This window comes from Squalius cephalus (genome assembly GCF_949319135.1).
Source record: "Squalius cephalus genome assembly, chromosome: 15".
In the NCBI taxonomy this organism is placed as follows: Eukaryota; Metazoa; Chordata; class Actinopteri; order Cypriniformes; family Leuciscidae; genus Squalius; species Squalius cephalus.
Window position 1 is genome coordinate 17,360,012 of NC_137136.1, and position 24,581 is coordinate 17,384,592.

General features: G+C 43.1%; 4 protein-coding genes and 1 long non-coding RNA gene across 5 annotated transcripts; 1 reads left to right on the forward strand and 4 right to left on the reverse strand.

Annotated features, from left to right (window-relative positions):
* Positions 1 to 1,106: 1,106 nt before the first annotated feature.
* On the reverse strand, positions 1,107 to 2,634 carry LOC307171964 (uncharacterized protein). The gene is made up of 4 exons (XM_079893928.1): positions 2,565 to 2,634; positions 2,406 to 2,461; positions 2,148 to 2,298; positions 1,107 to 2,055 (listed from the first exon to the last, which is right to left on the reverse strand). Exons 2-4 carry the CDS (start codon positions 2,443 to 2,445, stop codon positions 1,479 to 1,481), a joined length of 768 nt encoding a protein of 255 aa, XP_079750054.1. The 5' UTR covers positions 2,446 to 2,461; positions 2,565 to 2,634; the 3' UTR covers positions 1,107 to 1,478.
* On the forward strand, positions 1,330 to 22,818 carry LOC307171966. The gene is made up of 2 exons (XR_013823635.1): positions 1,330 to 1,385; positions 22,732 to 22,818. It is a non-coding gene; the product is annotated as an uncharacterized lncRNA (long non-coding RNA).
* On the reverse strand, positions 16,055 to 17,409 carry LOC307172520 (uncharacterized protein). The gene is made up of 3 exons (XM_079894948.1): positions 17,358 to 17,409; positions 17,100 to 17,250; positions 16,055 to 17,007 (listed from the first exon to the last, which is right to left on the reverse strand). Exons 1-3 carry the CDS (start codon positions 17,395 to 17,397, stop codon positions 16,431 to 16,433), a joined length of 768 nt encoding a protein of 255 aa, XP_079751074.1. The 5' UTR covers positions 17,398 to 17,409; the 3' UTR covers positions 16,055 to 16,430.
* Positions 18,839 to 19,198, reverse strand: LOC307172628 (uncharacterized protein; the record flags this gene model as incomplete). Its single annotated transcript, XM_079895167.1, has 1 exon — positions 18,839 to 19,198. One exon carries the CDS (start codon positions 19,196 to 19,198, stop codon positions 18,839 to 18,841), a length of 360 nt encoding a protein of 119 aa, XP_079751293.1.
* LOC307171963 (uncharacterized protein) lies at positions 21,729 to 24,327 on the reverse strand. Its single transcript, XM_079893927.1, has 4 exons — positions 24,169 to 24,327; positions 23,968 to 24,022; positions 23,501 to 23,651; positions 21,729 to 23,405 (listed from the first exon to the last, which is right to left on the reverse strand). Exons 2-4 carry the CDS (start codon positions 24,005 to 24,007, stop codon positions 22,829 to 22,831), a joined length of 768 nt encoding a protein of 255 aa, XP_079750053.1. The 5' UTR covers positions 24,008 to 24,022; positions 24,169 to 24,327; the 3' UTR covers positions 21,729 to 22,828.
* Between the last annotated feature and the right edge of the window lie 254 nt (positions 24,328 to 24,581).

A 24,581-nucleotide genomic window follows, 5' to 3' on the forward strand; every position in this document is an offset into this window, starting at 1 on the left:
ATAGAGTGTTTCAAAGGAAATAGACTCCACATAAACTAATTCTGTATCCCATGGAACGTCATGATCCCAACTCCAGGGATAAAATAACAGAAAGCTGTATAATTATTCAATAACAATATTTGACTGGTTAAACTACAGGCAAATAATTTGTCACTTTATCATATAATTCATTTTCACCAAAGTTGATGAGAAGTAGGCCTACCTATAATCTAATTTGAATGAGAGATGAGTGGAATAATGCATTTCTCACCACTAGATAGCACTGCCACTACAGTGAAGGTATATGGGTTAGTTAACCCTTTATGAAGATTTTTATTTATTTATAATTGTTTACATTAATAACGATCTCATCACTTCCTGCAAGGAGCAAAACATTTATCATGTGCTAAGAGTACATCAGCATTTATTAAAAATCAAGCCTAAAGTGAAAAGTCAACCTCATTGCATTTTGAATAGTCAAAATGATTGAAGGATCACAAGAAATCCCACTCATAAAATGCCACTGGTCTAAGGAGGCAAGGGAGGCTGAGCCTCTTCAAATATGTGATGTGATAAAATTAACTGTTGTTTTTAACCCGTCACTTATGATACACATTGTATTATAATACATAATGGTCTGATTTCACAGACAGGGTTTAGACTAAGCCAGGATTAGGCCTCAGTTCATTTGAAGCATTTAAGTAGCTTTTATAAACGTGCCTTATAAAAAACATAACTGATGTGCATCTTGAGACAAAACTATGGCACAGACATATTTTCAGATATGTCAGTCCAAGTTGCTTTTAGTTAAAATAGCTCAAACATGCATTTTAGTCTGGGACTAGACTCATGTCTGTGAAACCGGGGGAATGTATTTTATTAAATAATTTTGCACGCTCATTCAGTGCAAGATGACCACTAAGGTCCACAACACAGTCTAGCATTATCAACAGTGTAAGCAGTGAATTATTAAACTCAAGTTTTTTTGTTTTTTTTTTTGAATTTGACATGTTAGCCTTGTGCATTTTCTGAGTGCTACTTAATTAGATGAAAAAATTATAATATTTTGAATGATAATTCAGCTATATGCTGATCTACATTACTGGACATAATATTCCGAAACGTTAATAAATGGCAGGTGTTTTATTGTTGATAAATAAGACAAATGATACACTTTGCATTTATAAATTTGCCAGAAGCAACACATTTTCTGTCAGAGGTATTAAAGAGTTGCTAAACTGAAATAAATACACAATAGTTTTTACAGAAAGAGAGAAACATTTCTGCATCTATAGATGAATGGTTAAGATGTAAACAACAGGATTTCAGTAAAAAAATCACTTATCCTATATATTAGTGTTTGGCCTATCAACTGTAAGACATCTTGTTGATGCCTAATGATTTAGGTCATGGTTATGGGAGATATGGGATTTTGGAGTCACAATTCTCATGGAAGGAAAAACTTATTTTGGTGACAAAGGAAGAAGTCTTTGAAGCATCTAATTTCTCTTGATGAAGGATTCATACAGGGAGGTGAGCTGGTCCTTCAGGTCCTGTGCGTAGGGGTCCAGCTTTTCCTTCAGGTCTTCAGAGTAGGGTGTGAGACTCTGCTGGACCATCTGGGCTCTCTCTCTAATCTGGGCCTGAAGATCCTCAGCCAGAGGGGTCACGGTCTTCTGGAACTCCTGCAGACGCTGGTCAACCTTCTCCTTGAGTTCAGCAGTGTAGGGCTCCAGCTGAGCCTGCAGATCCTTCACGCTCTGCTCCAGGTTTCCTCTCAGCTCCTCACTCTTCTGGAGCAGAGTGGCCTTCAGGGTCTCAGAATCCAGAGATTCTGCATATGGAGTCATGGCTGTCCTGAGCTCCTCCACTCTCTGCTGGATCTGGCTCTTGAGGTTGTCAGCATAGGGCTCCAGCTGGTCTCTCACAGTGATCAGGTCCTGGCCCAAACGCTCCCTCAACACTTCAGTCTCTTTGGTGATTCTGGTCATCAGCTCTTCAGCCAGAGGATCCATCTGTTTCTTAAGGGTGACGGCATATTCACTGGCCATATCGGCACTCTGGGTCAGTCTAGCACTGTTAAATGGAGAAGGACATTTGAGTTTCATATCAGGGCATAAGCAATAGTCTAAATAACAGTGTCCTGCAGGTAAATATTCTTGACTTACTTGACGTCCTGTCCCAGTTGGGAAGACCTGATCATCTTGACGGTTTCCTCTGCAGTTTGTGTTGCCTTTGAAACATAGCTCCAGAATGCATCAGTCAGCTGCTCCAGCTGTGGCTTGGGCTCATCAGCAGAGAATAGGTTGGCCTGGCAACCTGTTGATGGAGCATTTCAGTTTGATCACATGGTATTGTTAATAGATTCTGTAAATTTATCAAGCCTTAAAACATTTTCATATAGTAATTTTCTCCGAATTTCTCACCTGTAAATACAGCAAGTGCAAGAACCACAAGAACCTTCATGATGTTCAGTTTTAGTCTATAAGTAAAAAAAAAAACACTTTTAATGAATGTCTCTGTCTTTTACATAAATGTAAATAGTGCTCTATTTTGAATTTACAAAAAAGTGTGAAAGTTCTTACCTGTGTCAGTGTGTTTTAATTGACGCTGTCCTGTCTGAAGAACAAGTGTGAAGGTTGCTGTTTCACTTCTGTATTTATATAGCATAGGGAGGTGATTGCCATAGTGGAAACCCAAAGTCCAGTGGGTAGTGCCTTGCTGTCATTACTCCACATCATAATGCCCTGACTGTACCTTCAACTGCACAGACTTTCAGATTCAGAACAGATAATGATAACAGTGGAACTTTGTCTTTAAAAGCAGTAATACATTTTTTGAGGAAGTTTTAATTGGGCCAAAATTAAAATACATAAAATAGTTCTATGGCTTAGCACTTAACATCACACAGAAGTCATTTAAGGGAAGTTTAACTAGAATTCCCCTACTCCCTAAAACAAACAAGAAAAGTATACATAATGGAAACATTAATTTAATTAAAATCTTAAAGCCTAAACTGAGTTATTCAGAAAAATCCAATTATTTAAAGGGGTGGTTGATTATGATTTCACTTTTCTAACTTTAGTTAGTATGTAATGTTGCTGTTTGAGCATAAACAACATCTGCAAAGTTACAACACTCAAAGTTCAAAGCAAAGGAATATATTTGCTTTTAAAGGGTAACTAAACCCTAAACCAACTTTTTTTAGTTAATGATCTGTAAGAATGGGGCTTTATTAGTGCTGTTCATTGATTTGAGTAACTTTTTTGACATTTGGGTATAAAGTGTTTTAATTCTACAATATATGGTGTAAAAACGTCTGAGTGCTGCCCTCTTCAGGTTGAACGGTGGCTACTGCAGTTGAATTTTCCTATTGGATGTTGCGGTACTGCGTGACGTAAGCGGTACTGCGAGACGTAGGCAGGTTCCAGCTCACCACGCCCTCCCTTGGTACGAGCTCACCACGCCCTTGGATGAGCTAGCGTAGATTTATCTGTATTTAGTACAGTGGTAGGTGTAGTGTTGCTGGGTGCAACAGCACTGCTGGACTGCATAGCTTTCCAGCAGACTTGGAAATTAAGCGCCAGTGTTTGCATGCACTTGGCCTGGAAGACCGTGAGTGTGAAACCTGCATTTTACAACGCAATAGAGGTGGAAATGGGCTTCTCCACACACAGCTCGCGCTGAAAAGCGACGCTATGCCAAACGCTGCTCCTCCTGCATGGACTCCACCGCAGCGGCGTCTTGATGTGAGTGATATATTTTAATTACAATTTATGGTTAGGCTAAAGTCAATCGGGGGTCGACAAACGCGTCGGTGCATTTTGCTGGATTTTTTCACATAGCGGCAAAATATGAATATGCCTATAGAGCGCGCGCGCTATTGACATCAACTCGATAAAACTCATCAGATGCATATTTACGTCGTCTTGCGACCCTGTGAGCAAACTCTCCATTTTAGACAGTCTGACAGCAGGTCTCAGGTGCACGCCCCCCCGCTCACGGTTTGTCCCCTCTATCTCCGCTGGGCTCTGCCCACTTTTCTAGCATTTTTCAAATATTGCCAGTGGGTGGAGTCAGGCTCTGACCAGGGGTTTAGTTACCCTTTAAAGAAATCTTTTTTTAAGGACTACAACAAACGGCTGGTAGAGACTACACAACATTTCTCCTGGGTTAGTGACATCACCAACCCTAGAATTTACATAAACCCCACCCCCGGGAGTGCAAATTATAGGGAGGCGTAACTCCCGCGGGAGGCAGGATCTCAGCCTGGATCTTGTCTCCAAACCACCATTGCTCCCAGGCTCCTCCTACATCAGGCCTGGGGCGGGGCCTATGATGAGTTCAGGAATTCTCTGATGGCCCGCTTCAGCTTAGTTGATAGGAGCCCCTTTCCTAGGCTTGTGAAACAGTAAAAAAAAAAAAAAAAAAAAAAAAAAGAAACTGAGTTTCTGAGTCCTGGCATGCTTCATTCCGCACGCTGCAGGTTTTATGTTGAGTAAAAATGTTTTGTGCACAAATAACATTTTTCTCTTCTTTTTCAGAACTCGTCTCCTGTACAGAGCCTGGGACATGTTTGGTAAGCAGGTAATGTATTTTGAAAGTGAGCTGAGCTCCCACACACTGTGGTTGCCAGGTTACAGGCCTCACCAGGCCTTCCTGGTTATGAGCCTCCACATGTCAGGTTACAGGCCTCACCCGGCCTTCCTGAATGTGAGCTCCCACATACTGTGGTTATCAGGTTACAGGCCTCATCCGGCCTTCCTGGTTATGAGCTCCCACATACTGTGGTTGCCAGGTGACAGGCCTCAGCCAGCCTTCCTGGTTATGAGCTCCCACATACTGGGGTATCAGGTTACAGGCCTTGTTAGGCCTTCCTGAATATGAGCTCCCACACATGGTGGTCGCCAGGTTACAGGCCTCGCCAGGCCTTCCTGGTTATGAGCTCCCACATACTGTGGTCGCCAGGTTACAGGCCTCATCGGCCTTCCTGGTGATAGGCTTCTACATGTCGGGTTACAGGCCTCATCCGGCCTTCCTGAGTATGAGCTCCCACCTACTGTGGTCACCAGGCTTCAGGCCTCCTCGGCCTTCCTGGTTATGAGCTTTCACATGTCAGGTTGGAGGCCTCACCAGGCCTTCCTGAATGTGAGCTCCCACTCACTGTGGTCGCTAGGGTATAGGCTTCACTGGTTGTGAGCTTCCACATGTCAGGTTGCAGGCCTCATCAGGCCTTCCTGAATGTGAGCTCCCACGCATTGTGACTATCAGGTTACAGGCCTCATCTGGCCTTCCTGGTCATGGGTTCCCACATGCTGTGGTTGCCAGGTTACAGGCCTCACTGGCCTTCCTGGATATGAGCTCCCACATTCTGTGGTCGTCAGGTCACAGGCCTCAGTGGCCTTCCTGAGGATGAGCTCCCACTTACGGTGGTCGCCAGGTTGTAGGCCTCACTAGGCCTTCCTGAATATAGAGTCATGAAGTACATGCACCTTTACTTCATTTATTTTTGGTACGTACACTCCGTACCTTCTTAAACCCATGCTTATGGTAAGTCACACGACTGAACGTCTTGTGTACTTTCTAAAATCTATTTTTTATGGTAAGGGTCATGCGCTGTATGCTTGGTCCCTTCCTATGTGGCTCAGACCCCGGTCTTTCACCTCGGGTCCCACTCTAGATGCGTCCTGTCATCGAAGTATGCTACGACAGACGCCTTTCTCTAGCTAACTTCCACATTCTGTGGTTATCAGGTAAGACTCTCCAGGCCTTCCTGAGTATGAGCTCCCACACACTGGTCACCAGGTTACAGGCCTCACCGGCCTTCCTGATATGAGCTCTCAAGTTCTGGAGCTCCCCACATGAGGGGGTCATCAGGTCTTAGGCCTCAGTAGACCTTCCTGGTTTTGTACCCTCTCTTACTTCCCCAGTGTTCGGAGCGAGCACTGGGTAGACCCGTGGACTGAGTGGACAACTTCCGTTGTTTCTTGAGGTTGAGTCACACTCTCCGGGAGATCCCGTCTCTGTGATCCGGAACTAAATGGTTTTCTGCCAGCTTCGCAGGCCTTCGGTTTTTGGATGCCTTATCCAAGGCAACTTCCAGAGGCTCTGTCTCGGACAGACAGGCAATGGCCAGACTGTGTGTCTTAGTATAGATCACCAGGCCAGCCTGGTGGCATTTCAGGAGGCATGCTCCCCTGAATAGTGACTGGCTGGGAGTCCCTTGGGTCCCCTAGCCACACTCCCTAGAAGTGACCCCTTCTATTGGAAGTTGTGGTCCTAAGCCTTTGAGCTGGCCCAGATATACCCCCCATTAACTATGTTCTGGCAGTTTTCTTGGTTCATTAGCTTGGGCTATGATCGGTAGGGAGTGCTGTCACTGACAGCCCGATGTGACCTAAGGGTGAGTGGTTCCAGTGTTCTCTGAATTACTGGTTCTGACAGTTGTCACTGCCTTTGTGCATGCACTCCCCTCAGCATGGTGGAGTGGGTATTTCGTTCCCCATAGCGTCGTGTTGACGTATTGTCGAGTTTCCTTCGAAAGGGAACGTCTCAGGTTACGAATGTAACCTATGTTCCCTGAGAACAGGGAACGAGACAATACGTCTCCCTGCCATGCTTCGGGGCCTGCCTGCAACAGTCCCTTCAGACGATAGGATGTTGTCACGGTTTCAAGGCGCCCTTTTTATACATCCAGGTCGCGCGCTCATCATTCAAGCTGATGATGCACGGGCTGTCGGCGGTCAACATGATTGCTGTGAGTTGATACTTGATTTCAGACACCTGTCACGCCTGAGGCGTTCCCCATAGCGTCATGTTGACGTATTGTCTCGTTCCCTGTTCTCAGGGAACATAGGTTACATTCGTAACCTGAGATGTTTTATTCGTGTCATTTAGCTTTAAATTCTAGGAGTTAACTTTATTAACAATGATAATAATTTGCCATTTATTAAGTAATACATAAATTGTTTCAAAGGATATAGACTCCACATAAACTGATTCTGTATTCTCCTTGAATCTTTTAACTCAAAAGTTAAAAGTGTAAATGATGATATTGCTCCTGTGAAAGTCAGGAAGAAGAGTGGCAGACAAAAAGCACCTTGGAGAAACTCAACAGCAGTGCAAAATATGAAAAGACAATGCAGAAAAGCAGAGCGCATGTAGTGGAAGACAAAACTTGTAGTCCATTATTACACCTACAAAGACAGCACCCATGCTTTCAATATGGAACTAGGCAAAGCTAGACAGACTTTCTTCTTGAATATTATAAACAGCAACTTAAACAACACACACACTCTTTTTGCTACCGTAGAGAGACTGACAACCCCCCCCAAGTCACATTCCCAATGAATTGCTCTCAGACAGCAAATGCAGCGAGTTTGCTTCCTTCTCTGAGAAAATCAATAATATCAGAAAGGTGATCAGCACATCCTTGAGTTGCGCTGGGGTCAGACAGATCAGACCACAACCTGAGAAAGTAGTCACTATGTCTGATTTCGATGAAATTGATGGCAAAATTTTTGAAGAAACCGTACAGCACCTTAAAACATCAACCTGCGCCCTTGACGCATTTCCCACATCTTTTTTCAAAAGTATGTTAAACTGTTTAGATGCAGATCTCCTAGAAGTGGTAAACTCCTCACTTCTGCAGTCGTCAAGCCCCTCCTGAAAAAGAGCAATCTGGATAAGACCATATTAAGCAACTATAGACCAATCTGAAATTTTCCTTTCATAGGCAAGATCATTGAAAAAGTTGTCTTCAATCAGCTGAACAAATTCTTAAGCTCGAATGGATACGTTTGGCAATTTTCAATCTGGTTTCTGACCGCATCACAGCACAGAGACAGCCCTCATTAAGATAATAAATGATATTCGCTTAAATACTGATACAGGCAAATTATCAGTGCTGGTACTACTCAACCTCAGTGCTGCATTTGACACTGTCGATCATAACATACTTCTTGACAGGCTGGAAAACTGAAGGATGTGCCAAAACTTTCTTCAGTTAAACAAAGACAAAACTGAAGTCATTGCGTTTGGAAACAAAGATGACGTTCTCAAGGGTGAATGCATACCTTCACTCTAGGGGTCAAACAACTAAATCAAGTCAAGAATCTTGGTGTGACTCTAGAGTCAGACCTTAGTTTCAGTAGTCATGTCAAAGCAATAACTAAATCAGCATACTATCATCTGAAAAATATTGCAAGCATTAGATGCTTTGTTTCCAGTCAAGACTTAGAGAAACTTGTGCATGCTTTCGTCACCAGCAGGGTGGATTATTGTAATAGGCTCCTCACTGGCCTTCCCAAAAAGACCATAAGACAGTTGCAGCTCATACAGAACGCTGCCGCCAGGATTCTGAGCAGAACCAGAAAATATGAACATATCACACCAGTCCTCAGGTCTTTACACTGGCTCCCAGTTACATTTAGGATTGATTTTAAAATTATTATTACTGGTATATAAATCATTCAATGGCCTAGGACCTCAATACATTGCAGATATGCTCACTGAATATAAACCCAACAGATCACTCAGATCATTAGGATCACATCAGCAAGAAATGCCACTCTAAGCATGGTGAGTCCGTTTTTAGCTACTATGCCAGCCGCAGCTGGAACCAGCCTCCAGAAGAGATCAGATGTGCTCCTACAGTAGTCACAAAACACTTCTGTGTAGCTATGCATTTACTGCACTGTGATGAGCACTGTGCCACTGTTCGTCCGACTATTTGTACTGTATTTTGCCGTGTATCCCATGGAACTGTCATGATCCCAACTCCAGGGATAAAAGAACAGAAAGCTGTTTAATTATTCAATAACAATATTTGGCTGGTTAAACTACAGGAAAATAATTTGTCACTTTACCATATAATTCATTTTCACCAAAGTTGATGAGAAGTAGGCCCACCTATAATCTAATTTGAATGAGAGATGAGTGGAATAATCCATTTCTCACCACTAGATAGCACTGCCACTACAGTGAAGCTATATGGGTTAGTTAACCCTTTATGAAGATTATTTATATATATATATATATATATATATATATATAATTGCTTACATTTATAACAATCTTATCACTTCTTGCAAGGAGCAAAACATTTGTGCAAAAACATCATCATGTGCTAAGAGTACATCAGCATTTATTAAAAATCAAGCCTGAAGTGAAAAGTCAACCTCAAATGAAACAGTTTGTAGAAAAATTGTCACATTTATTTAAATTATTATATAATATTTTAAATATTGCATTTTGAATAGTCAAAATTATTGAAGGATCACAAGAAATCCCAATCATAAAATGCCACTGAGGCAAGGGAGGCTGAGCCTCTTCAAATATGTGATGTGATAAAATTAAAGGAAACGTGTGTAAGAAATGTATTTCAATTAATCATAAAATGGCCCTGATATGTCACTAGACATTAAGAAATCATGTTCATTTCAAAATACTTATATCACTGACAACAGTAGTCCGGCCAGGATATTGTCATTTAAAAGTGAAGTTGCAGCCCTCAACTGATGTTGATGTTGTCATGTTGTGTTTTGGTCTGATGCGCCACCCTCCACCTATCTACCAATCACGAAGTCAGTAGTGTTTTGGCATCCGGGTTGCCAGCTCTGCTCTAGTTACCACAGCTGCAGCTACAAACGTGTCGGATATAAAATGTCTGCGATACATAATTACTTTGCAAAACATCTTTCATGAACCATAAACATAATTAACAGAAAAAAAACTTACTGTGTAGGACTCTTCACTTGCCATTGGAAGCTCCTTGTAGCAGCCTACGTTCCTGCTGGATCCTGCAGCCTAGCTGGCAACCTCGAGTCAGGGGGGGGGGGGGGGGGGGGATACACCGCTCTACAGTAATTTGAAAGTGATTGCAGTACTAGTTTTGGCCACAATCTTACATACAGTTCCTTTAACAGTTCTCTTACGAGAGGTTCTCTCGTATTGCGTAAGTTAGCTTACGCTACGGGAAAGTTATCTTTTCTCGATATCTGAAGCCAAAAAATGATCCTTAATTTTGTATTTATTGTCAACGCAGTGCGACAGCCGGCAGACCATGGCAGGCTACATAAGCGTGCTCATTGGCTGTCCAGCGGCAACTGCTGCAGCCTACCAGTGAGCCCTGTGTGACGTCGCGCCCTCCACACCCCTCTAACCGTCAGGATGGGTGTGGCTAGCGTGTATATAAGGAAGGGCTCACAGGCTGAATATCAGATTTTCTTGTCTTCAGCGAAGCTCTTCGCATCGCTGGATCTTGAGAGCCGCCGCCGTTGCCGCCTTCAGCCATCCATGCCTGCTACGCCATCCGGCGACATATCCTTTCATATCTCGCCCTGCAACACATACTTTCTCTCATTTCTCTCCTAAAAGAGCACGAGGCGTTTTTCTAAAAATGCCTCGTTTTTACTGCGGCTCGTGCCGCTCCCCGCTCAGCAACGGAGACCGCCACATCATCTGCGGTCTCTCTCCCTGGGCCGCGAGCACGCCACCACCACACTCTCTACGGGCGGCTGCCCCGAGTGCGAAGAACTCTCAATGTTGACCCTGCGGGCTCGACTTGAAGTTTTCGACCAAGCTGTCGCTCCGCCTGTCTCTGCTGGGCCGCGCAGGAAGAAGCGCCGCTCGCAGAGACCACCGGAGACTGATGTGGCACCGAAGAGCTCGCCGGAACCTTTCCCTCGAGCTTCTCCCTCGCCCTCTCCGCCCCCCCTCCCGGCCGCACAACCGCCGGCTCAAACCGCCCGCGCCGCCGCCGCGTCAGGGGATGAAGCGGATGAGATAGACGAGGATGCCGCCGCTGACAGCTGTTCCATCCTGGCTTCTGACTGCGAGGTGTGGTCTACCGCCTCCTCGTCAATCCAGGATTCCGGCCGCACTCGAGCAGGCGAGGACGCGGAGCTTTTGCGCCTCCTCACCAAGGCCGTTGACCAGCTGGGCCTCGAGTGGTCTCCTCCTAAGGAGCCAGCGCCGAACAGACTCGACGGCTGTTTCCCTCATCGCCGCCGCCGAACACCAGCATCCAGGACTGCACCTTTCCTGCCTGAGCTCCACAGCGAGCTTTCTAAATCGTGGAATGCACCATTCTCCGCGAGAGTCTCTTCCCATACCTCATCGACGCTCTCACAGGTTGACGGAGCCGCTGAGAAGGGGTACAATGCCATTCCCCCCGTGGAAGAGGCGGTTGCAGCGCACCTTTGCCCGCCTTCTGGATGGCGCTCAAACGCTGCCCTCCCGTCAAAGGCTTGCAGGACCACATCAGCCCTCGTCGGCCGCACTTTCACCACCGCCGGACAGGCTGCATCTGCCCTGCACTCGATGGCCGTGCTGCAGATTCTCCAAGCCGATCTTCTCCGCGATCTGGACGAGAGAGGCTCGGAGTCTGCTTCTATCATGGATTTACGCAGCGCGACGGATCTCTCTCTTCGCGCCATGAAATCCGCTGCCCAGGCCCTAGGAAGGTGCATGGCCTCTCTGACTGTTACAGAGAGGCATCTCTGGCTAACACTCACCGACATGAGGGAGTCCGAGCGCACGGTGTTTCTTAACGCCCCTCTCTCCCCCACCGGCCTGTTCGGCCCAGCGGTAAACGGGATCGTGGACCGCTTCTCGGAGGTGCAGAAGACCACACAGGCAATGAACCTCTTTCTGCCTCGACGCTCGAGCTCAGCTCGACCTCCGTCCTCGCAGCGACGACAGGGCGGCCGCCCTAGATCACGCTCGACCAGCCGAAACAGGCCGCCTCCCCCGTGGGGACCCCGGCCGAGGATAGCGGTGAAACCCGAGCCCGCGAAATCCTCCTAGCCCGAGGAAGGAAAAGAAGGTTAAGTCCCGCTGCGGCTGGACCACCGTCAAAGCTTCACGCTCTGTCAGTCCCCGTTGCCACGGCTACTGCAGATGTTTACCTCGCAGCCAACAAGCCGGTAAATCTACCCTCTCGCCTGCACACAACCGCCGTTTTCACGGCGACCCAGAGAAATCTCAAAAAGAGTATAATGTCTGGTTGCACGGCTCATGCCGCATGTGTTTCAAGTGTAGTGAATGTGCCCACGTTTCTGTGTTCACCCCTGCACACAAGCACTATAAATCCTGTGTCTCTCACAGAGCCCACTCTCATAAAGCGGGCAAAAGCCGCTCGAGTGTTAGAAGTAACACTTGAAGTAACACACGTGTCCACCCCCCCGTGCCCACACCTACTCACTGCCCGCTCTGTTACACGGCCTCTCACTCTCACTGTCATGTTTCAAATGTAAGTCCTGTGCCCGCCCTCGAGCGCTCACACATACTTAACAAACATTTCGCCCCCGACGCCGCCCTCGCGCGTCGCGCCTCACACTATATGTTCCCCGTCCAAAGCCACCGGGACACTGTGTGTAAAACGGCCAGCCATCGCTGCATGCGAGCCGCCGTATTTAAGCACCGAGAGCGCGCGCTGCGCCCGTGCCTCCGTATCAAGCTCTCGAGCCCGCGACAACATGTCCGTGGTGTCCTATGTGAACTGACAGGGCGGTGTCAGATCCAGGAACCTCTGCAAACTGACAGAACGCCTTCTGGTGTGGGCTCATCACTCGTTGCGCTCGCTGAGAGCCGCGCACGTGCCGGGCCACCTGAACGTCGGCCCAGACAGACTGTCCAGAGACATCGTTCCCCCGGGAGAATGGTCTCTGCACCCCCAGACAGTCCAGTCACTCTGACGCCTATTTGGCAGGGCGAAAGTCGACCTCTTTGCGTCAAAAGACAACGCTCACTGCCCGACGTTCTTCTCAAAGAGCGAGGACGCGCTGGCCCAAACCTGGCCCAGCCTCCCGCTGTAGCCTACGCTTTCCCTCCGATCTCCCTGTTACCACAGGTCATCAAGAGGATCAGGGAAACGCACCACCCAGTGCTCCTCATAGCCCTGCGATGGGAGAACCAAATCTGGTACCCAGAGCTAGTGAGGCTGTCGCACTTAGCCCCATGGCCGATCCCCATGAGAAAGGATCTCCTCTCTCAAGCCGGTGGATCAATCTGGCATCCCCATCCAGAGCGCTGGTCTCTGCATGCGTGGATAATCAACGGATACCTGGTGACCTACCAGAAGGGGTCGTAAACACGATCACGCAGTCTAGAGCTCCTTCCACGAGAAGGCTCTACGCGTCTAAATGGTCTGTGTTCTCTAAATGGTGCGCTACTAAGAGCCTGGATCCACGTACATGCGGGGTTCCACGGGTGCTCTCCTTCCTATAAGAGCTGTTGGACAGGGGCAGGTCCCCCTCCACGCTCAAAGTGTATGTTGCGGCTATTGCAGCGTTCGCGGAGACGACGCGCGGCCGTGCAATAGGAAGGAACGAGCTCATCATCCGTTTCCTCAGAGGAGCCAGACGGATGAATCCCCCGCGGCCCCCCTCGGTTCCTTTTTGGGATCTGTCCTTGGTCCTGGAGGCCCTGAAAGCTTTTCCCTTTGAACCGCTTGAATCCGTGGACCTGAAATACCTTTCGTTCAAAACCGTTTTTCTGATAGCTCTGTCTTCAGTAAAACGCGTGGGGGATCTACAAGAGCTATCTGTTAGCCCCGCATGTCTTGAGTTCGGACCAAATGACTCCAAAGTCATCCTCAAACCGAGACACGGTTACATCCCCAAAGCGATTGGTACCCCCTTTAGGGCGCAAATCATCTCCCTGTCGGCTCTGCCAGCATCCGATAGCGAGGACAGTGATAACCTCTTATGCCCTGTCAGGGCGCTGAGAGTTTACATCACGCGCTCCGCCGCCTTTAGGCGTTCCGAGCAGCTCTTTGTTTCGTTTGGTGGGTGCACCAAGGGTCTCACCGCCTCGAAACAGAGCCTGCCCAGGTGGATAGTGGACGCGATCGCAGCAGCCTACTCCTCCAAACACCTGCAGTGCCCTATGGGTATCAGAGCCCACTCCACTAGAGGCATGGCCTCGTCGTGGGCTTGGTCCAGCGGGATTTCTATTCATGATATTTGCATGGTGGCGGGCTGGGCCTCCCCATCTACATTCGTGAGGTTTTATAACCTGGAAGTTCCCGCCTTGCAGGCTAAACTGTTATCAGTATAAGTGATATGTATGTTCTGCCCAGTCGCTCATGTGCAGACTACGTTCATGTACTGTTAATATTTCTGGTAATGGCACCAAGGGAAGAGTTTTTCTGTACACAGACCGGCTGAGCCGCTCTGTCTTTTTGTCCCCATTACGCGCCTGTGTACCGGTGCTGGCCCGCGCCCCTGGCCGCCTATCCTCCACTCAGTTGCACTGGGGATTATTCTCTCTACACATAGACCGGCGAGACCGCTCTATTTTCCCCTATGATGTGCTTATGTACTGTGCTAGCCCGCGCTGCTGGCCGCATTGCCTACATTGTTACATAGACCGGCAGTGCCGCTCTATTTTATATGAAGTTCTTATTACATGTGCTGGCCCGTCTCTCCGACTGGCCACCTGTTCCAGCATGTGGTTTTCCCCAGTTTCCCTGGGACTCATGCACTGGATGCTCGGCGGGCACAGCGTTGACAAAGGGTTCCCGTAGCGTAAGCTAACTTACGCAATACGAGAGAACCTCTCGTAAGAGAACGTACTCGGTTACCTAATGTAACCTCGGTTCTCTCTAGAAGAGGGAACGTGTATTGCGTAACCTGCCGTGTCGCGCCACGAGCTTTTGCGCTTCAGACTATGAAAACCAGATTTTCTGCCTGTGAGCCCTTCCTTATATACACGCTAGCCACACCCATCCTGACGGTTAGAGGGGTGTGGAGGGCGCGAAGCTGGCTCACTGGTAGGCTGCAGCAGTTGCCGCTGGACAGCCAATGAGCACGCTTATGTAGCCTGCCATGGTCTGCCGGCTGTCGCACTGCGTTGACAATAAATACAAAATTAAGGATAATTTTTTGGCTTCAGATCTCGAGAAAAGATAACTTTCCCGTAGCGTAAGCTAACTTACGCAATACCCGTTCCCTCTTCTAGAGAGAACCGAGGTTACATTAGGTAACCGTGTACGTTTTTTTTAATCAGTAACTTATTATACCTATGTATTATAATACATAATGGTCTGGTTTCACAGACAGGGTTTAGACTAAGCCAGGATTAGGCCTCAGTTCATTTGAAGCATTTAAGTAGCTTTTATAAACGTGCCTTATAAAAAACATAACTGATGTGCATCTTGAGACAAAACTATGGCACAGACATATTTTCAGATATGTCAGTGCAAGTTGCTTTCAAACAGCTCAAACATGCATTTTAGTCTGGGACTAGACTCAAGCCATATCTGTGAAACCGGGGGAATGTATTTTATTAAATAATTTTGCACGCTCATTCAGTGCAAGATGACCACTAAGGTCCACAACACATAGTCTAGCATAATCAACAGTGTAAGCAGTTTTTTTTTTTTTTTTTTGGACATGGCAATCTTCTACATATCAGGAAAAAGTAAAAAATTTTGAAAGTTCTCAACCTTATTTAATCTTTATTATGTGTTACAAGAAATCAGTTGTGATGACCTTTATCATTTCTGCATGTCCATATATGTTATATTGAGAAAATCACCTTTAAATTTGTCCATTTATGTTCGCGATTGTGCATTCACTCACAAAAATAAATTTTTATATATTTACGGTAGGAATTTACAAAATATCTTCATAGAACATGATCTTTACTTAATATCCTAATGATTTTTGGCATAAAAGAAAAATCGATAATTTTGACCCCTACAATGTATTGTTGGCTATTGCCACAAATATACCCGTGCGACTTATGGCTGGTTTTGTGATCCAGGGTCACATTATGTTATAGAGTTGCTTTATTTAAATAGTCTTTCGTCACTCTTACATACTTTTAGAAATATTGTATTAATCTGTCTGAGTATTATATATAGTGTAAAATGGCACTATTCTCATGGGTAGATAACAAGGCCATTTATAACTCCTGTTTTGTATGATATAATTTTTTAATAAAATCACCATATTAGCCTTGTGCATTTTCTTAGGGCTACTTAATTAGATGAAATAATGCAATATTTTGAATGATAATTCAGCTATTCTGATCTACATTACTGGACATAATATTCAGAAACATTGTTAATAAATGGCAGGTGTTTTATTGTTGATAAATAAGACAAATGATACACTTAGCATTTATAAATTTGCCAGACACATTTTCTGTTAGAGGAATTAAAGAGTTGCTAAACTGAAATAAATACAAAATACTTTTTGCACAAAGAGAGCAAAATTTCTGCATCTATGTAGATGAATGGTTAAGATGTAAACAACAGGATTTTAGCAAAAAATCACTTATCCTATATATTAGTGTTTGGCCCATCAACTGTAAGATATCTTGTTGATGCCTAATAGTATGATTTAGGTCATGGTTATGGGAGATATATGGGATTTTGGAGTCACAATTCTCATGGAAGGAAAAACTTATTTTGGTGACAAAGTAAGAAGTCTTTGAAGCATCTAATTTCTCTTGATGAAGGACTCATACAGGGAGGTGAGCTGGTCCTTCAGGTCCTGTGCGTAGGGGTCCAGCTTTTCCTTCAGGTCTTCAGAGTAGGGTGTGAGACTCTGCTGGACCATCTGGGCTCTCTCTCTAATCTGGGCCTGAAGATCATCAGCCAGAGGGGTCACGGTCTTCTGGAACTCCTGCAGACGCTGGTCAACCTTCTCCTTGATTTCAGCAGTGTAGGGCTCCAGCTGAGCCTGCAGATCCTTCACGCTCTGCTCCAGGTTTCCTCTCAGCTCCTCACTCTTCTGGAGCAGAGTGGCCTTCAGGGTCTCAGAATCCAGGGATTCTGCATATGGAGTCATGGCTGTCCTGAGCTCCTCCACTCTCTGTTGGATCTGGTTCTTGAGGTTGTCAGCATAGGGCTCCAGCTGGTCTCTCACAGTGATCAGGTCCTGGCCCAAACGCTCCCTCAAGACTTCAGTCTCTTTGGTGATTCTGGTCATCAGTTCTTCAGCCAGAGGATCCATCTGTTTCTTGAGGGTGACGGCATATTCACTGGCCATATCGGCACTCTGGGTCAGTCTAGCACTGTTAAATGGAGAAGGACATTTGAGTTTCATATCAGGGCATAAGCAATAGTCTAAATAACAGTGTCCTGCAGGTAAATATTCTTGACTTACTTGACGTCCTGTCCCAGTTGGGAAGACCTGATCATCTTGACGGTTTCCTCTGCAGTTTGTGTTGCCTTTGAAACATAGCTCCAGAATGCATCAGTCAGCTGCTCCAGCTGTGGCTTGGGCTCATCAGCAGAGAATAGGTTGGCCTGGCAACCTGTTGATGGAGCATTTCAGTTTGATCACATGGTATTGTTAATAGATTCTGTAAATTTATCAAGCCTTAAAACATTTTCATATAGTAATTTTCTCCGAATTTCTCACCTGTAAATACAGCAAGTGCAAGAACCACAAGAACCTTCATGATGTTCAATTTTAGTCTATAAGTAAAAAAAAAAAAAAAAAAAAAAAAAAAAAACACTTTTAATGAATGTCTCTGTCTTTTACATAAATGTAAATAGTGCTCTATTTTGAATTTACAAAAAAGTGTGAAAGTTCTTACCTGTGTCAGTGTGTTTTAATTGACGCTGTCCTGTCTGAAGAACAAGTGTGAAGGTTGCTGTTTCACTTCTGTATTTATATAGCATAGGGAGGTGATTGCCATAGTGGAAACCCAAAGTCCAGTGGGTAGTGCCTTGCTGTCATTACTCCACATCATAATGCCCTGACTGTACCTTCAACTACACAGACTTTCAGATTCAGCACAGATAATGGTAACAGTGGAACTTTGTCTTTAAAAGCAGTAATACATTTTTTGAGGAAGTTTTAATTGGGCCAAAATGAAAATACATAAAATAGTTCTATGGCTTAGCACTTAACATTACACAGAAGTCATTTAAGGGAAGTTTAACTAGAATTCCCCTACTCCCTAAAACAAACAAGAAAAGTATACATAATGGAAACATTAATTTAATTAAAATCTTATAGCCTAAACTGAGTTATCCAGAAAAATCCAATTATTTAAGGTCCATATTAGATACTAAAACCAGACAGAGCCCCACATTTGAACATTTGACCTAATAAAACAAATAATAAAGACGTTCTGCACACCCTGATAAGATCTGACACATCACCCAAAGCCTCTTTATTCTGTGTCTGCTGGTTTTAAGTATTTTTATTCTTGTCATTTAGCTTTAATTCTAGGAGTTAACTTTATTAACAATGATAATAATTTACCATTTATTAAGTATTACATAAAATTGTTTCAAAGGAAATAGTCTCCACATAAACTGATTCTGTATCCCATGGAACTGTCATGATCCCAACTCCAGGGATAAAATAACAGAAAGCTGTTTAATTATTCAATAACAATATTTGGCTGGTTAAACTACAGGCAAATAATTTGTCACTTTACCATATAATTCATTTTCACCAAAGTTGATGAGAAGTAGGCCTACCTAATCTAATTTGAATGAGAGATGAGTGGAATAATGCATTTCTCACCACTAGATAGCACTGCCACTACAGTGAAGGTATATGGGTTAGTTAACCCTTTATGAAGATTTTTATTTATTTATAATTGTTTACATTAATAACGATCTCATCACTTCCTGCAAGGAGCAGATCATTTATCATCTGCAAAGTGTACATCAGCATTTATTAAAAATCAAGCCTGAAGTGAAAAGTCAACCTCAAATGAAACAGTTGTAGAAACATTTTCACATTTTTTACTTATCTTCTATCAGTGACAAATAATACAATATGGCAGATGCTTTAGTGTTGCAATAACAAGGACAAATGCTAGAAACAATATAATATATGAAATATATTTAAAAAATATGAATACTCAAAAATAACTCTGCACATTAAATCTGGGACTGGAGGTCTTCAGTTGATGCAGCAAAAGATTTTTTCATGTCCTGCAGGTTTTGGTCCACATTCTCCTTGAGTTCAGCATTGTAGGGCTCCAGCTGAGCCTGCAGATCCTTCACGCTCTGCTCCAGGTTTCCTCTCAGCTCCTCACTCTTCTGGAGCAGAGTGGCCTTCAGGGTCTCAGGATCCAGGGATTCTGCATATGGAGTCATGGCTGTCCTGAGCTCCTCCACTCTCTGCTGGATCTGGCTCTTGAGGTTCTCAGCATAGGGCTCCAGTTTGTCTCTCAGGGTGTTCAGGTCCTGGCCCAAACGCTCCCTCAACACTTCAGTCTCCTCTGTGATTTTGGTCATCATATCTTCAGATGGAGGAGTCTGTGTTAGTCAAGTGTGGGGATGTGGAGGGGAAAGGTGTCATTTATGTTTGGTAACAGAAAATAGTTCTAATTATAATAAAAATAATATTGCTGATAAATATGACTTACTTGACTTCCTGGCTGGGATGTCCTTATCATCTGTGAAGTTTCATCAGTAGTATGCACTGCTTGGGCAATATAGTTCAAGAATGAATTTATTAAGTGTTCCAGATGTAGATTTGGCTTCTCTTCATTAGATATGTTGGCTTTGCAACTTGTTGTGGGATTTGAAAATATCAGATGATTCAAACGTCATTTTGGAGGTAAACAGAAAATTACAATTTGTGCACAGAGGAGAGAAAGCCTTGCAGGTTTGGAATAGCATGTATTAACATATGTTTTCTTATAATTTAGCTTCTTCAAACAGTGTACTGTAGAAGTAGGATGTTCCTTCAAAACTATAGTCAACTATATGTATTATGTATCCAAACTTTTTACTGGTAGATACATAGAGCATGATTTAATATCCTGTTTGGAATTTGGAACCCTTTTTTTTCTCCTTAAGTACTTTATATCAATGTTTATAAATCTATCCTGTAAAAACAGCCAATGCAAGAATCACAAGAGCCTTCATAGTTTTCAGTGCTTAGCCTGTAAAATAACAACACATTTTTCATTTAAACTATAATATAATGTAGAACATTTTATATAAAACAAATTTTAAGCTGGTATATAGTAAATTTATCTTCTTACCTTTGTCAGTATGACTGTCCAGTGTGAATAGCAAGTGTGGTGATGACTGTTTCATATCTGTATTTAAATAGTATTGGGAATGTATTTTAATCTCCAGTAGATGTTTTGTCTAGATATGTTGTGACTACACACTCTGTGTGACAAGATGTGCAGATCTGGACATCATTTGAAAGGACCAGGTCCAAGAGTTACTGCGTACACCTGCGTCAGCACTGATAATGGAGTACACACATTAACATAATGTATGATCTATCATTATTACAGCTAGAAGTGACTGGAAAAGGTCAATTTTTGGAAAGTTCTCAACCTTATCTAATCTTAATGACCTTTATCATTTCTGCATGTGTGACCCTGGACCACAAAACCAGTCACATGGGTCAATATTTTGAAATTGAGATCTATACATCATCTCAAAGCTGAATAAATAAGCTTTCTATTGATGTATGGTTTGTTAGGACAATATTTGGCCTAGATACAACTATTTGAAAATCTGGAATCTGAGGGTGCAAAAAAATCGAAACATTGAGAAAATCGCCTTTAAATTTGTCCATTTACAGTGCTATGCATAAGTTTAGACACCCATGCTAAAGTTGACTAAAAAGAGGAATAAAAAATCATCTTTTGGAAATTGAACTTAATGCCTTAATTAAAAAAAATTGGAAAAATCCAACCTTTAAGGACACCAATTTTCTTTGTGAATGAATATTGTATCGTAAATAAATAAATGTTCTTCCTTAAAATACAGGGTGCATAAGTTTGGACACCCCTATGTTAAATTCCCATAGAGGCAGGCAGATTTTTATTTTTAAAGGCCAGTTACTTCATGGATCCAGGATACTATGCATCCTGATAAAGTTCCCTTGGCCTTTGGAATTAAAATAGCCCCACATCATCACATAGCCTTCACCATACCTAGAGATTGGCATGGCTTTATTTCAGTTAGCCTAATAGCTGGTTTGATTTGCATTGAGAGATGATCTTATGGAAAGTACTCTATGCCAATCTCTAGGTATGGTGAAGGCTATGTGATGATGTGCGGCTATTTTAATTCCAAAGGCCAAGGGAACTTTATCAGGATGCATAGTATCCTGAATCCATGAAGTAACTGGCCTTTAAAAATAAAAATCTGCCTGCCTCTATGGGAATTTAACACAGGGGTGTCCAAACTTATGCACCCTGTATTTTAAGGAAGAACATTTATTTATTTACGATACATTATTCATTCACAAAGAAAATTGGTGTCCTTAAAGGTTGGATTTTTCCAATTTTTTTTAAGTAAGGCATTAAGTTCAATTTCCAAAAGATGATTTTTTATTCCTCTTTTTAGTCAACTTTAGCATGGGTGTCTAAACTTATGCATAGCACTGTATGTTCATGATTGTGTTGCATTCACTCACAAAAATAAATGTTTTTCACCATAGTCCACAGGACCAAATGTCCCTCCTGTATGCAAAAGATGCTGCATACCAAGACATCACAGCTGAACACTACCAGGATAAGGCAAGTCAAAAGATTCTTTCCAAGATGCCTTGCCAGGGAAGATATCAGGTGTGATGTGGATGAGAACGTGGACAAATGCAGAAGACCATGCAGATTAGAAGATGGCCTTTTCTGTTTGTATATTTTGTATTTTCACATACAGTAATACTGTAAATGGCAGCTATATTGCAATATTTTTGTTATCTTGCAGAAATGTCCTGTTGCAAATAAAGCCGTTACTGCAGCAATTCTTTCTCTGTCTTCTTTTTTTCACAAACCATACATTCTATAAAGCTACTCTAAGAAGGGGCATTTATTTTGTTGCATTGAATTTCTGCTGCAAAAAAACAACAACAACAAAATGCATGCATTTACATTACAAACAAAACAAAAATATAGAGACTTCCAAAAAAAAAAAAAAAAAACTGCAGTGCAAAACACAATCTATGATTACAGTAATACAATATACTGTCTGTTGTATAAGGGCATACCTGACACATAAAATAATGCAGTTTCTGTAATTTCAGCTGATGATAGTGTTTTTTTTTGTCATTGTGTTATGATTGACTAAATGTTCCTGTTGGAAGAGAACATATGTTAGTGTTTTGAATAATTATTTGATTTTGAAACATGTTTGCAGTGTTTTGTTAGACATTGTGTATTGTGTTAGTGTATTATTGTATTTTGAAAATTAGTTTTGGAGTTTAGTTTACAATGTGTGATTTTGAGCATGAAATTAACCGTTTTGCCAATTGTGTGTTTTAGGTGTGTTGGTGCGTTAAGAGTTTAGGAAATTTGTTAAAAGTATTGAAAAAACTGTCATAGCGATTGTAAAAAACTGTATATATAGTGTAAAATGGCACTATTCTCATGGGTAGATAACACGGCCATTTATAACTCCTGTTTTGTCTGGTGATTTTTATAAAAAATTTAATATTAGCCTTGTGCATTTTCTGAGGGCTACTTAGTTAGATGAAAAAAATATATATTTTGAATGATAATTCAGCTATTCTGATCTACGTTACTGGACATAATATTCAAAAACATTGTTAATAAATGGCAGGTGTTTTATTGTTGATAAATAAGACAAATGATACACTTGGCATTTATAAATTTGCAAGAAGCAACACATTTTCTGTCAGAGGTATTAAAGAGTTGCTAAACTGAAATAAATACACAGCAGTTTTTACAGAAAGAGAGAAACATTTCTGCATCTATAGATGAATGGTTAAGATGTAAACAACAGGATTTTAGTAAAAAATCACTTATCCTATATATTTTGGCCTATCAACTGTTTAGGTCATGGTTATGGGAGATATGTGGGATTTTGGAGTCACAATTCTCATGGAAGGAAAAACAGTTCTGTTAGTGACAAAGGAAGAAGTCTTTGAAGCATCTAATTTCTCTTGATGAAGGACTCATACAGGGAGGTGAGCTGGTCCTTCAGGTCCTGTGCGTAGGGGTCCAGCTTTTCCTTCAGGTCTTCAGCGTAGGGTGTGAGACTCTGCTGGACCATCTGGGCTCTCTCTCTAATCTGGGCCTGAAGATCCTCAGCCAGAGGGGTCACGGTCTTCTGGAACTCCTGCAGACGCTGGTCAACCTTCTCCTTGAGTTCAGCAGTGTAGGGCTCCAGCTGAGCCTGCAGATCCTTCACGCTCTGCTCCAGTTTTCCTCTCAGCTCCTCACTCTTCTGGAGCAGAGTGGCCTTCAGGGTCTCAGAATCCAGGGATTCTGCATATGGAGTCATGGCTGTCCTGAGCTCCTCCACTCTCTGCTGGATCTGGCTCTTGAGGTTGTCAGCATAGGGCTCCAGCTGGTCTCTCACAGTGATCAGGTCCTGGCCCAAACGCTCCCTCAAGACTTCAGTCTCTTTGGTGATTCTGGTCATCAGCTCTTCAGCTAGAGGATCCATCTGTTTCTTGAGGGTGACGGCATATTCACTGGCCATATCGGCACTCTGGGTCAGTCTAGTACTGAGATGTGAAAAGTTGAAATGTGTATTTATGTTAATGCAGTTCAAAGATTTTAGTATTTCAAACATAAACTGAGACCTATGGACACTACTTACTTGACTTCCAGACCCAGTTGAGATTCTCTGATCATTTTCAGGGTGTCCTCTGCGGTGCGTGTGGCCTGGGCAACATAACTCCAGAATGCATCAGTCAGCTGCTCCAGCTGTGGCTTGGGCTCATCAGCATAAAACAGGTTGGCTTGGCAACCTGGGGAAAAAAAATACAATTAATTATAAGTCCACCAGACAGTTTCCAATCTACTCAAACAGCTAAATATTGCAGTATATGTACTTGTTCATGTCTGTATTTGTCTTTGTAATTAATTTCTGTTTTATTGTTTCCCCCATTATTTTGGAACATTTTTATTGCTTTTTTGATATGGTATTTCAACATGAATTAAAGACTAAAATTCAATGGAAGTTTTGAATTCTTGACAAAGGCTTTATCTAATATTACAAAATGTGTTGATAAATAGGTAAGGCGTTTCAGCTTCTTGGTCACAAAAGACAACAACATGATTTACCTGTGAATGCCACAAAGGCAAGAATCAGATACAGTTTCATCTTCACAGTTGTTTGCTAAAAAGGAGTAAACAAATAAATGTTATTTACATTTGCATGTTTAAAACATTTCATGTTTTTTTGCACAATGTATTATACTGACACAAAATACTATTTGTAATAGTATTTTAGTAATTTATTATAACATGTTAATCTTAAATTACCTTCAAGTCCACCCGGCAAAATGCTTAGTCCAGTAACCTTCTGTGAGTCCAGACAGTCCTAGGCTTTATATATATGTGTGTGTGTGTGTGTGTGTGTGTGTGTGTGTGTGTGTGTGTGTGTGTGTGTGTGTGTGTGTGTGTGTGTGTGTGTGTGTGTGTGTGTGTGTGTGTGTGTGTGTGTGCAGTTAAATAATCTACAGAAAAAATATCAAAGTCCAGCATCTAGTGCCATGCTGTCAGTGTCACTCCCCCCACAGCCTGCTGTCACATGATGTTGTGCTTTGAACCTACTGATAATGAATCTACAAATGAATCGCTTTAGACAACCAATTTTTTTTTTTTTTTTACCTTTCTCTTGACTATAGACAGAGCCATGGTATATTCAGTGGATATTTAACTCAATCTCTGTTGTA

What these genes read in the sequence shown, in the direction of transcription:
- LOC307171964 (XM_079893928.1), bottom strand. Translation starts at nt 2,445, where the DNA reads ATGAAGGTTCTTGTGGTTCTTGCACTTGCTGTATTTACAG. An exon ending in TGCACTTGCTGTATTTACAG is followed by an intron (nt 2,299 to 2,405) that starts GTGAGAAATTCG and finishes CTCCATCAACAG; the next exon opens with GTTGCCAGGCCAACCTATTC. An exon ending in CAACTGGGACAGGACGTCAA is followed by an intron (nt 2,056 to 2,147) that starts GTAAGTCAAGAA and finishes TCCATTTAACAG; the next exon opens with TGCTAGACTGACCCAGAGTG.
- LOC307172520 (XM_079894948.1), bottom strand. Translation starts at nt 17,397, where the DNA reads ATGAAGGTTCTTGTGGTTCTTGCACTTGCTGTATTTACAG. An exon ending in TGCACTTGCTGTATTTACAG is followed by an intron (nt 17,251 to 17,357) that starts GTGAGAAATTCG and finishes CTCCATCAACAG; the next exon opens with GTTGCCAGGCCAACCTATTC. An exon ending in CAACTGGGACAGGACGTCAA is followed by an intron (nt 17,008 to 17,099) that starts GTAAGTCAAGAA and finishes TCCATTTAACAG; the next exon opens with TGCTAGACTGACCCAGAGTG.
- LOC307171963 (XM_079893927.1), bottom strand. Translation starts at nt 24,007, where the DNA reads ATGAAACTGTATCTGATTCTTGCCTTTGTGGCATTCACAG. An exon ending in TGCCTTTGTGGCATTCACAG is followed by an intron (nt 23,652 to 23,967) that starts GTAAATCATGTT and finishes TTTTTTCCCCAG; the next exon opens with GTTGCCAAGCCAACCTGTTT. An exon ending in CAACTGGGTCTGGAAGTCAA is followed by an intron (nt 23,406 to 23,500) that starts GTAAGTAGTGTC and finishes TTCACATCTCAG; the next exon opens with TACTAGACTGACCCAGAGTG.